General features: G+C 48.4%; 1 protein-coding gene across 1 annotated transcript in view; it reads right to left on the bottom strand.

Moving 5' to 3' along the window:
* The window catches only part of lmntd1 (lamin tail domain containing 1), a 102774-nt gene that overhangs the window by 47776 nt on the left and 42008 nt on the right, over positions 1 to 12990 (bottom strand). Inside the window, exon 6 of the mRNA XM_033039328.1 lies at positions 4844 to 4969. Coding sequence (XP_032895219.1) covers positions 4844 to 4969 — 126 coding nt within the window. The remainder of the gene's footprint in view (positions 1 to 4843; positions 4970 to 12990) is intronic.

The raw sequence follows: 12990 nt of genomic DNA, 5'->3' as shown, positions 1-12990 counted from the left end.
AGGCCCAGATGCTGCTTCACATCTCTTGAACTTTCACTGTCGTCCTCTAAGCTGCAGCTCGCTTTGTTATGCTCTGCATTGGACCAGCTCCAACAAAATCAATCCTGTCATAACATTGCGCGTAAACCACACCCTCAGTTCATGTCATGCACACTGTGAATCATTTGTCAAACTGGGTTTCAAAGCTGTGTCATTATTTATCATTGCACTTCCATCCCAGTCCTGCTTTCTGGTGTTTTGTTAAACTTTTATATTTATTCTATAACTTTCTGAATTGTGTGTAAAACTGCAATGGTCAGCTCTTTTATGCTTTGGTGTTTCACCGTGGCCAAGTCCCTAACTCACTCACAAACTCAAGCCTGTCCTTTCATAGATTCATATGTTCTTGGAGCAGAATAGTGGGATTACTGACTGAGATAGAAACTGCAAGCACTAAAATCTAGGGGACTTTACACCAAAGCAACAAACTAATTTAAGAAGACACAAAGTGCTGGTGTAATGCCCCTGTCCCACTTAGGAAACCTGAACGGAGACCTCTGGTGACCTTGCGCCCCACCCAAGGTTTCCGTGAGTCGCCAGAGGTTTTGGTCACTCGCCTGGAAAGCCTCGACCGAAGCGTGAGCTGCATCTACTGACCAAAGATCCTGCAGGATCTACACACGCGCACACACGCACACGCACACACACACACACACACACACACACACACACACACACACACACACACACACACACACACACACACACACACACACACACACACACATCGCGAAGGTGGGGGCCAGGGACAGCGGAGGAGCGCTGTCTGTGCGATGAAGAGGAAGGTAAACGGCTACCACAGAGCACGGTAAGTCCTTTAGAGAGCGCGGGAGGGAGGGAGAGAAGGGGAAAGAAGGACAGAGAAGGACAGAGAAGGGGAGAGAGGGGAAGAGAAGGGAAGAGAAGGGGAAGAGAAGAGGGGAGAGATGGGGAGAGAGATGGGGAGAGAAGGGGAGAGAGGGAGGAGAGAAGGGGAGAGAAGGGGGAAGAAGGAATGGAGACAGTCTCAAGAAGTTTAATAAAGTTAGCGGGCATTTTACCTTCCGGTGGATCTTCTAGGTCTTGAGAACCAAAGATCCTACAGGATCTTTGCTGAAAACTCCAATGAGCCAATCAAAATGGCCGGTCAGCGAAGGAGATGGCCTTTGACTGCCTGTAAGTAAATAGCGACCCCACTCCACTGGCAACCTATTTTTAGTCGAGGCCGGTTTTGAATTTGTTGAAATAATCGCAGGAACATAGAAGAAGCCTCGACTACGCGGAAACCACTTTCGACCATTATGGAGAGTGACCAAAACCTCCGGGAACCTCACGGAAACCTTGGGTGGGGCGCAAGGTCACCAGAGGTTTCCGTTCAGGTTTCCTAAGTGGGACAGAGGCTTAACTCAGTGGGTCGGGCAGCACCCCTGGAGAACAAGGAATAGGAGACGTTTTGGGACCCTTCTTCAGAGACTGAAAATGACTTTGTAGTTTTCTATGAGATATGCCTCAATGAAGCGATGGCTTCTTTGAGTAATCAGCAATCTTTAAAAGAAATACACCGATCTGAACATAGAACATAGAGCAGTACAACAGAGGAACAACAGGCCCTTCGGCCCACAGTGCCTATGCTGAACGTGATGCCAAGTTAAATGAATCCTGACATAACACTGGTACATAAACCGCGACCTCACTTCTGGTAATGTACAATGTGAATCATTTGTCAAACAGTCACAATCTCCTCTGCCTGCACGTGGTCCATATCGTTCCATTCCCTGCTTATCCATGCGGCTAACTAAAAACCTCTTCCAAGCCTCCACCTGCCTCCACCACACCCCTGGCAGCATTTTCCAGGCACCCACCGTGCAAATATATTTACCCCGCACATCTCCTTTAAACTTTACCCTTTCTCACCTTAAAGCCGTGTGCCTTCCAGAGTTTGATTATTTCATCCTGGGAAAAAGGTTCTGACTGTCTACCCTATCCACGCCTCTCATCACTTCCAACGTGTCTCCCCGCAACCTCCGCCGTTCCAGAAAAAAACAATCAGAGTCTGTCCAACCTCTCAGTGTAGTGAACGTCCCCTAATCCAGGCATCATCCTGGTAAACCTCCTCTCCAAAGCCTCCTCATCCTTCCTGTAATGGGGCAGCCAGAACTGCACACAATATGTGGCCTAACCAAAGTCCTACGAAGCTGCACCACTCTTCTACTCAATGGTCCAAGTTGCTCATGGTATTATAGACATCTATCTGGACTCTCCTCAGCCTTTGATCAAAAAATGTGTTTTGATTTAACAGCGCGATGAGACTCGGAACTATTTTTGCAGGTTGGTTTCTCCCGAGTTCCCGTTTGCACGTACGTTTCTCAATATCCTTCCAGGAGAGACAACTACTTTCGTTACCCACCCTCCCCCACCAATCCACCCACACCCCATCTCTTCCCTCCCTCTCCTCTTGCTCCTTCCCCTCCCCCCCCTTCCCTCCACACTCCTCCCTTCCCTTGCCGCTCCTCCTCTCCCTCCCCGCTCCTTCTCTCCATCCCCTCTCCTCTCCTCCCTTCTCTCCTCTTCCCCTCCCTCCTGCTCCTCCCTTCCCTCTCCTCTCCCCTCCCGTCCCTCCCCTCTCACTCCATCCCCCCCTTCTCCTCCCCTCCCCTCCACACTCCTCCCTTCCCTCCCCTCTCCTCCCCTCCCTCCCTTCTCCTCTCCTCACCTCCCCTCCCCTCTCCACTCCCCTCTCCTCTCCTCCCCGCTCCCCTGTCTTCTCCTCTACTCCCCCTCTCCTCCAGTCTCCTCCCCTCTCCTCTCCTCTGCCCCAATTGATGAAGCAGGCACTGCCCTCCATTCTACACGCTCCAACATTTAGTCTAGTCCAATGGGAATGTTAAGGAATTTAGCACGGTGACATTTGAGCCAAAGTACAGTAAAACCTGAGTGTGGGAGGAAACCGGAGCAACCGGAGAAAACCCACGCGGACACAGGGAGAACGTACAAACTCCACACATGGCAGCAAACGTGGTCAGGATCAAAACCCGGTTTCTAGCGCCGTGAGGCAAATGGGCTTTTATGACATGGGCAGGAAGAAACGGAAGATGCTGGTTTGTACCATAGATAGACACAAAGTGCTGGAGTAACTCTTGGACCCCAAGATCCCAGGACTGAACATCGATGATCGGGACCCTTCTTCAGACTCTCGAGTCTGAAACCGAGTCTGAAGAAGGGTTCCAACCCAAAACGTTACCCATCCTTTTTCCTCCAGAGATGCTGCCAGAACCGCTGAGTTACTCCAGCACTTTGTGTCTATCTTTGATATGAACATTGAATTCTCCAAATTTAGGTAACCGCTAACAACCACCCCTCCCCCCTCCCCATTCTCCCTACCATCCCCCCTCCCCCCTTCTTCCCCCTCCCCCCGCCCAGCTCCTCCACCCCTGTGCCTCACATGGACTCATTTGTATTTCTCCCCTGCCCCTCCCCCCACTCCCACATTCCCTCCTCTGGCTTCACAATTTGCGGCTCTCCAATCTTTCCGACTCACACCTTCTGTGTTCATCTCTGGCCTTTGTTCCAACCATCTGCCTATCAACCCCCCTCCCCCTTGCCTGTGTCCACCTATCACTCGCCTCTCCCCTGCCCCCCCCACTACAATCAGTCTGAGGAAGGGTCCCAACCCAAAACGTCACCTATCCGTGTTCTCCAGGGATGCTGCCTGAGCCGCTGAGTTACTCCAGCACTCTGTGAAATGTCACCCATCTGTGTTCTCCAGAGAGCCTGCCTGACCTGCTGAGTTACTCCAGCACTCGGAGAAACATCACCTATCCATGTTCTCCAGAGAGCCTGCCTGAGCCGCTGAGTTACTCCAGCACTTTGTGTCCGTTTGTGTATGGAGCAACACCAGCTAATACAACACCGCCCTCTGAGAGGCTCAGAGAGGTTTTAGTTAATTTCTGCCCCCATCAATCTTATTTGGGAATAGCTGAGCTCAGCAGAACTATCGCCTGCACTTGAACGCAACTCAATAGCTATCGATGTTGACCACTTGGATTGCAAAATCCACAAATCGTGGCCAAGTATTTTGATTTTCTTTTTAAAATCTGGGCCTGTTGCTCATTAAAGCTTGGAGTGAAAATAAATCCTTACTGCCATCATCAATGATTTACATTTCAAAGCTTCACTCAAATGCTCTTAGAGAATTGGAGTCACACAGTGACTTCGGCAAAACTTTCCCACACCACCCAACATGTCCCATCTACACTAATCCCACCTGCCAGCGTTTGGCCTGTAAACGTGTCCTCTCCATGTACCTGTCCAAATATATTTTTTAAACGTTGTGATAGTCCCTGCCCCAACTACCTCCTCTGGCAGCTCGTTCCATACACCCACCCCCCCTTTGTGTGAGAAGGTTTAGTTTAGTTTAGAGATACAGCAAGGAAATATTCCTTTCGGCCCACCGAGTCCATGCCGACCAGCGGTCCCCATACACAAGCACTGTCCTACACACACTAGGGACAATTTGCAATATTTACCAAAACACAATTAACCTACAAACCTGTACGTCTTTGGAGTGTGGCAGGAAACCGCAGCACCTGGAGAAAACCCATGAGGTTCAGGGAGAACGTACAAACTCCGTACAGACAGCAGCCGTGGTCAGGATCGAACTCGGCTCACTGGTGCTGTAAGGCAGCGACTCTACCTCTGCGCCACTGTGCCCCCCAGACACGCTGGGTATCTCCACAGACGCTGAGTGACCTGCTGCGTATCTCCACAGACGCTGCCCGATCAGCTGAATATTACCAGCGTTCTCTGCCTTTCCCCTCTCACTAACCTTGTCTTGTAGCAATTTAATCTCCGTCGTTAGGTTGTTGACGTGCTGACGAAGGCACTGATTTTCCTGCTGAATCTGCTCCAACTGCATGCGTTCCTTGTTCAGGCACAATGTCAGATCCATCACCTGTGGGTGGCAATTAAAATATTCAATAGACAATAGACAATAGGTGCAGGAGTAGGCCATTCGGTCCTTCGAGCCAGCACCGCCATTCATCCCCAATCAGTACCCCGTTCCTACCTTCTCCCCATATCCTCTGACTCCACTATTTTTAAGAGCCCTATCTAGCTCTCTCTTGAAAGCATCCAGAGAACCTGCATCCACCGCCATCCGAGGCAGAGGATTCCACAGACTCACCACTCTCTGAGAAAAAGTGTTTCCTCGTCTCCGTTCTAAATGGCTTACCCCTTATTCTTAAACTGTGGCCCCTGGTTCTGGACTCCCCCAACATCGGGAACATGTTTCCTGCCTCTAGCGTGTCCAAGCCCTTAACAATCTTATATGTTTCAATGAGATCCCCCCTCATCCTTCTAAACTCCAGAGTGTACAAGATTAGCAACTATATCCAACAAGGGCAGCACGCACGGTAGCACAGCTGGTAGAACCCCTGCCTCACAGCGCCAGAGACCCAGGTTTGATACTGACCTTGGGTGCTCTCTGTCTGTGTGGAGTTGGCATGCTCTCCCTGTGTGGGTGTGGGTTTCCTCTGGGTGCTTCAGTCTCCTTCCACATCCCAAAGACGTATGGGTTTGCAGGTTAATTGGCCCAGCAGGGGGTGGATGAAAAAGTTGGATAGCACTACTGTGAACTACTGGTGGTCGGCATGGAGTCGGTGAATCGAAAGGCCAGTTTCCATGCTGTATCTTTAAACTAAATGTTTCCCGACCTGCTGAAGTGTGTCCAACATCTCCAGCTTCTTCAATGCAGGCAGATAGAGTCACAGAGGGATACAGCATGGACACAGGCCCTTCAGCCCAACCTGCCCACACCAGCCAACATGCCCCATCTACACTCGTTCCACCTGCCTGCATTTGGCCCGTATCCCTCTAAACCTGTCCTATCCACGAACCTCACTAAATGCATTGTTTAATTTTGAAACGTGTCCATCGGAACCCTCTTGCAATCATTTTAGCTTTAGTTACAAAGCTTTGATTATGTCAGTGCGGCAAGGTGGCGCAGCGGTAGAGTTGCTGCCTGACTGCGTCAGGGATCCGAGTTCAATCCTGACTACGGGTGCTGTCTGTACGGAGTTTGTACGTTCTCCCCGTGACCTGCATGGGTTTTCTCCGATATCTTCAGTTTCCTTCCACACTCCAAAGACGTACATGTTTGTTGGTTCATTGGCTTGGGATAAACTGTAAATTGTCCCTAGTGTGTGTAGGATAGTGTTAGTGTACGGGGATTGCTGGTCGGTGCGGACTCAGTGGGCCAAAGGCCAGTTTCTGTGCTGTATCTCTAAACTAAACTAAACTAAACTAATGAGAATCATCAACTAGAGAGCGGTCTTGACCTCCCATTTACCTCGTTGGAGATCTTTGAACTATCTTTAATTGGACTCTATCGGGGTTTAGTTTAATTTGGTTTAGTTTGGATGGGGAGAATGTACAAACTCCGTACAGACAGCACCCGCAGTCAGGATCAAACACGGGTCCCTGGCGCTGTAAGGCAGCAAATCTACCGCTGCGCCACCGTGCCGCCCTGACATAATGAAAGCTTTACAACCAAAGCTTAAATTATTGCAAGAGGATTCCAATGGTCATTGGCAGATCAGCCATGATTGAATGGTGGAGTAGACTCAATGGGCCGAATGGCCTAATTCTACTCCTATAACTTGTGAACTTGTTTAGTTTAGATTAGTTTAGTTTAGTTTAGATTAGTTTAGATTAGTTTAGTTTAGCTTAGTTTAGCTTAGTTTAGTTTAGATTAGATTAGTTTAGATTAGTTTAGTTTAGTTTAGATTAGTTTAGATTAGTTTAGATTAGATTAGTTTAGATTAGATTAGTTTAGATTATAGATTAGTTTAGTTTAGTTTAGCTTATCTTAGTTTAGTCTAGTTTAGATTAGATTAGATTAGTTTAGATTAGTTTAGATTAGTTTAGTTTAGATTAGTTTAGTTTAGATTAGTTTAGTTTAGAATAGTTTAGTTTAGTATAGTTTAGTTCGGAGATACACTGTGGAATCAGCCTGCTTTAATTTCCCACACTAAAGTAAAAGTGTGGTGACTTGATTGTGATGTACAGCCCACCCTCCCCCAGGGACAGGGGGAATGCAACAGTGTCACTCAGGAAGCAACGGGAACAACGTCCAGTGGTCAGTCGAGAACACGCTGTGCTAACTTGCGACCGGACAACAGGAGGAAGTGGGAATGGGAGTGGGAGCCACGTTTTATGATCAACTACTGCAATGCCAATTAATAGCCTGATCCCATCCCTGGTCTAAAAATACACAAACAAAGCCATCATACGTGAGAACTAGTATGAACAGTGAATAATCAGGGTGGCACGGTGGAGCAGCGGTAGAGTTGCTGAACCCTACTCACTGTTTCTATATATAAAATTATAAAAGTACTGGACAAGCTAGATGCAGGAAAAATGATCCCAATGTTGGGCGAGTCCAGAACCAGGGGCCACAGTCTTAGAATAAAGGGGAGGCCATTTAAGACTGAGGTGAGAAAAAAAATTTTCACCCAGAGAGTTGTGAATTAGTGGAATTCCCTGCCACAGAGGGCAGTGGAGGCCAAGTCACTGGAAGGATTTAAGAGAGAGTTAGATAGAGCTCTAGGGGCTAGTGGAATCAAGGGATATGGGGAGAAGGCAGGCACGGGTTATTGATAGGGGATGATCAGCCATGATCACAACGAATGGCGGTGCTGGCTTGAAGGGCCGAATGGCCTCCTCCTGCACCTATGTTTCTATGTTTCTAAACTAAACTACACTAAACAAAACTCAAAACTCAAAACTAAAAACTCAACGCCGATAGTGTCCAATTAAAGAGAATTTAAAGTTCTCGCAGGTAGATGGGCGTACAAGACCACTCGCTAGCTGATGATTCTCATTAGTTTAGTTTAGAGTTGAGAGATACAGCCGGAATCAGGCCCTTCAGCCCTCCGAGTCCACGCCGACCAGCGATCGCCACACACTAACACTATCCCACACACACTGGGAGCAATAAACAACTTACAATTTTTGCCAAAGCCAATTAATGTACAAACCTGTACGTCTTTGGAGGGTGAGGGGAAACCGGAGCACCCGGTGAAAACCCACACAGGTCAAGGGGAGAACGTGCAAACTCCGCACAGGCAGCACCCGTAGTCAGGATCGGACCCGGGTCTCTGGCGCTGTGAGGCAGCAACTCTACCGCTGCGCCACCCACCGTGCTGCACCCGTCGCAGCCTTCATCCTTTATCTGTAAACTGTGGATGGCCAGTTTTCACTCGTGCATAGTTTTCCACTGACTGGATAGCATGCAAACAAAAGCTTTTCATTGTACATCGGTAAACTAATCTCACCTAAACTATGTCCACAGGGTAAGAGCACAGTAAAATAGTAAGATTAAACGAGAACTTACCAGTTTGAGGAGTTACGATGAGGGATTACGTGAAGAACCCGCTCAGTGCGCAGGCGCGGCATACTTCCAAGCAGCGGTGTGGAATCACAGATAGACACAGTTATTTTGAAGTAAACATAGTAAAGATAAGGAGACATCAATTTATTAGTTTGATCCATATAATGAGGGTGGGAGCGGAGGGCACGTAATCCCTCATCGTAACTCCTCATAAAATACAGATCAAACTTCAAACTGGTAAGTTCTCGTTTAATCTTACTATTTTACTTCGGAGTCACGTGAGTGACTACGTGAAGATTTCAAAGCTCTGTGATTTCCAAACCGTGTAACAGTTTCATTTCACTCACTGCCGAAGTTCTTGAGGGAGGAAGTGTTATCGTAATGAACCAATGAGTCTATTTGTAGAAAAACACAATGGTATTTTTTAAACAATAACAACAAAGAATTAAGTTGCTCCCCTGGGCTTAAATTAAATATTTGCAGTTCGTAAATCTTTACTGCAAATAAATCAGGTTTTGCCAACGGCTTATTATAAAATTTCTGAACGGTCTTTTCCCTTCCCACCATCCTGCTGTAGCCAGGATGTGGTGTATAGGCATGTCCATTCTTTAGCCGTCGACATGGATGCTGCCCTGGTGGAATAAAATTTGTACATGTTAGTGTTTATCCCAGCAGTTTCTAGCACCTGCTTGAGCCATCTCGCAATGGTTTGGCTCGTACCCCACCATAAGGTTTTTGTGACTGACCCACAAGGCTTTTCATCTCCCTCGAATATTCTGGTTGTGTCTATGTAGGATAGTAGGTAGGTCATGGCACATAACCGTGGTTCTGGTGGGTAAGGCACGACTAGATTAGGTGTTCCTGGTCTGCTCTGTTTGACCAGTCGCTGGATAACGACAGATCTGGTCTGGAGCTGTGATCATGTTGTCCAGTCGCAATAGGTGTAGTGACTGGACCCTCTGAGCGGATACAAGTGCCATCAACCTAAGCGTCTTTAGTGTAGCTTGCTCGAGGCCGGGGGATCTGGCTGGTGGCCATTCCCTGAGATATGTCAGGACCACACTGATATCCCAAATATGGGTATACCTGGGCTTAGGGCTTGATATTGTAAATGCCCTTCATCAGTTTTACCACCAGTGGATGGGATCCCATCGCCTGTTGTCCTGCCGCTGGTTTGAGATAAGCAGAAAGAGCACTCTGCGCTGTGTTGATGGCACTGTAGCTGATCCCTACATCGTGGTGTAGATGGCCAGGAACTCCAGTATGTTGGTGGCTGTAGCTGTTGCGTATGTTGTCCATGTTTCCTGGCAGTACTTCTCCCTTTTTTGATGCTGGTTAAGTACTGCCTCTTGGTGGATGTTCGAAGGGATGCCGACATGGTGGTGATGGTTTGTTTGGACAATCTCAGTTCCAGGTAAGGTCTGTTCAAACTTGCAACCCAGGCGTTTAATTTTCTCATGGCATGGGTGTTTAGCTTACCTGGTAGGTAAGTAGCTGATAGCCAAATATGTCTTTCGACATACCATTGCCAAATCATGTTGACCAATTTGTCGCATGATAATGATTTTATGCCACCCATATGGTTAATATAAGCCATCACCGTAGTATTTATCAATTTGTAACCGAACATGCAAGTGCTGCATATTAGATACATATGCTTTTAAACCATAAAAGGCGCCCAACATCTCTAGATAGCTATCCCAGATAGCCCTCTAGATAGATCAGTCTGAAGAAGGGTTTCGGCCCGAAACGTCGCCTATTTCCTTCGCTCCATAGATGCTGCTGCACCCGCTGAGTTTCCCCAGCAATTTTGTGTACCTTCTAGATAGTTAATGCCCAGTGTAAGTAGTAATGATGACTCTAGTTTAGTCCATCTACCACTTGTGCTGGATATGGAGTTAGTCGCTCCCCAGCCTTGAGCACTGGCATCTGTTTGAATAACTAAAGTAGGGTTAGTGATAAAGATAGGGCTGAAACTATGCCAAACGTTTTTTGCCCACCACTGTAGCTCTGATATTGCTTCAGTGGGTAAGTTCATGACACGATCATAGTGATCTGTATGTCGTTTTATTGCCCGTACCTTTGCTCTCTGTAAATTTTTTGATAGTGCAAAGGTCCGAATTGTGTAGCCGGAAATGCTGCTACCATTTCCCCAATTACTCTTGCTACTTGTCGAATAGTTGGTCGCTCGTTGACCATTAATTTGTTGCATGATTGTGCTAATTCAACCATTTTTGCCTTTGGCAAGGTAACAGTCATATGGACTGAGTTAATTGTGAAGCCCAGGTAGTCCATGATAGTGGATGGCTTCAACTTAGATTTATCTGGATGTAGGACGAACCCCAGAGTTTCGAGGAGCTGTTTTGTAGCTGATACTGCTGCCACAGCCAATTCCATCGTTTTCCCTACTATGAGAATATCCTCCAGATATGCCATGGCAATATGTTTTTGTTTTCTTAGTATTGCCATGGCTGGGTTCAATATTTTGGTGAATAATCTTGGGCTGAAGTTCGCCCATAGGGCAATGCTTTGTACCATCCAGATAAATTTTAGGTATCTGCGATGATCCTTGTATATGGGTACTAGATAGTAAGCATCTTTAAGATAAATGCTTGCCATGAAGTGTCCTTTGGAATTCAGTTGTTTGGCAGTAACATATGTCTCCATTTTGAAATGTATATACTTAACAAATTTGTTTAGTGATGTTAAGTCAATGATGATGCGACAGACACCATCTTTTTTGGTTTTAGTGAATATATTCGATACAATTTCCAAAGGTTCATGTTTGGTCTTTTCCATGACCCCCTTTGTGATAAGTCTCACCAGTTCAGCTTGTCCCTCACGTTTCTCTTTGACGGAGGGAGAAATACCCTTTGGGGCCATTGTTGAACTGGCGGCGTTTTTTCTGACATGAATTGTATTTTATATCCTGTAATGTTGTTGAGTATATACTTGTCACTCGTGACCATACCCCATGCTTCTTTAAACAAGTGTAATCTCCCCCCTGTTAATAAAGCACCCTTATTCTCTATATGTTGGTAGGGACCAGACCCACCTACCTCCATGGTTATTGGCGATTCTGTTTCTTCATTTTCCTGAAGATTTTGTTCTGACGTGCTGGCGATGTTGGGGGGAGGCGCATTTTCCAGACGGTCCGCTGCGGGCCCTGATCTGAAAGATCTTTGGGGATAATGTGCGGACCCCAAGCGTTCACCAGTCCCATATTGCGGACGTCGACTGGTGGATGCCGTGGGGTGCTGCCACTTGGGTATCGGAGGTCTTGGTTTGCTCGTCCCGGGGCCTGCCCTCATTAGGCCGAAGGTTTTTGATGCTTCCTGCATCTCCTTCAGTTTTTATTGAAATCTTTCCCAAATAGCAGCGCGTCCGTCTCCGCAGCTGGGGCTTTACACAAGCCAGCAAATTTGGGATTGAGGGCAGGTCTTATGTTTCCCTCCGGAGATTGTTGATCTCAAATTGTGTGGTACACATTAATGCCAGCACATCCTGCTGGCAGGTATCCATCTCCGTGGTCTCCACGGAACGAGCAAAGGCTGTGATGGCCGACGTCAGGAGCCTTAGGATCCGCTGTAGCTTGAGTTCTTGGGTCTGGATGTGTGACCCACATGCCCCCAGATTTGGCTGTTGACACTTTTTACTTTGAGGGCCTCACAGTTTTCTGGTGCTGTGTTGTTTCAGCACCTCAGCGAGCACCTTTTCCAGTAATGGTTGATGCTGGCCGCCATTCTTGGTTCCAGCGGTGCTCCAGCCCGTGGGGTTGCTACAAGCGGTCCATCACACCCAACAGCTCTTCATGTTCCTGCACCCCTGGCATACTCCCGAATTCGTCCGCCTGCCCCTGTTCCAGACCAGCCCAGCCCTGGTCACCAATGCTAGCCTCCAGTAATGAGGGAGCAGAGGGCAGTGCATGAGGCACTGTGGAGGGGGTGCCTGACCTCCCTCCGCGAGAGCGCTCTTTCTGCGCATCTCGCTGGAGCTGCTCCAATTGCTGTTGGATGCAGCTCAGGCGGCTGTCTCTCCTCCATTTAGGTGGAGACATGTCCCCGTCCGACGAATCGGACGCCACCGGCCGGATGCCTGTTCGGATGGCTAGACATCCAGCCCGCAGTTCAGGCACTAGCGGGACTGGGCTCGGCGCGGTGATGGGGATAGCGGGGCGACCGGTAATTGTTCCTACCGCCTGTTGCTGCCCCCCCTGCAATGGAACGCTCCTCCGCTGAAGTCGAGCGGGGGACAGGTTCTTCTGGAGCTTTTGCCTTGTAGATGCGAGAGCGCCCCTCAAGCAGCGCGTCTCGCAGGCACCTGCTCCATGAGCCGCTCCAGCGGCTCAGGCGGCTCTCTCTCCCCCCGTGCGGGTGGAGAGACGTCCCGTCCGACATCGGGAACACCTGCCGGATGCCTCTCGAGTGGCTATGCGTCCAGCCCGCTGCTTCAGGTACTAGCGGGCTGGCCTCGGCACGGTGTCGGGGAATTACGGAACACCGGGTAACGCTCCTACCGCCTGTTGCTGCCCCCCTCCCCAACGTGAAAACGGGGGACAGTTTTATCCAGAGCGTGACTCACGT

The sequence above is a fragment of the Amblyraja radiata genome, chromosome 21 (assembly GCF_010909765.2).
Source record: "Amblyraja radiata isolate CabotCenter1 chromosome 21, sAmbRad1.1.pri, whole genome shotgun sequence".
Classification (NCBI taxonomy): Eukaryota; Metazoa; Chordata; class Chondrichthyes; order Rajiformes; family Rajidae; genus Amblyraja; species Amblyraja radiata.
This window is presented reverse-complemented; position numbering and strand designations above follow the sequence as displayed.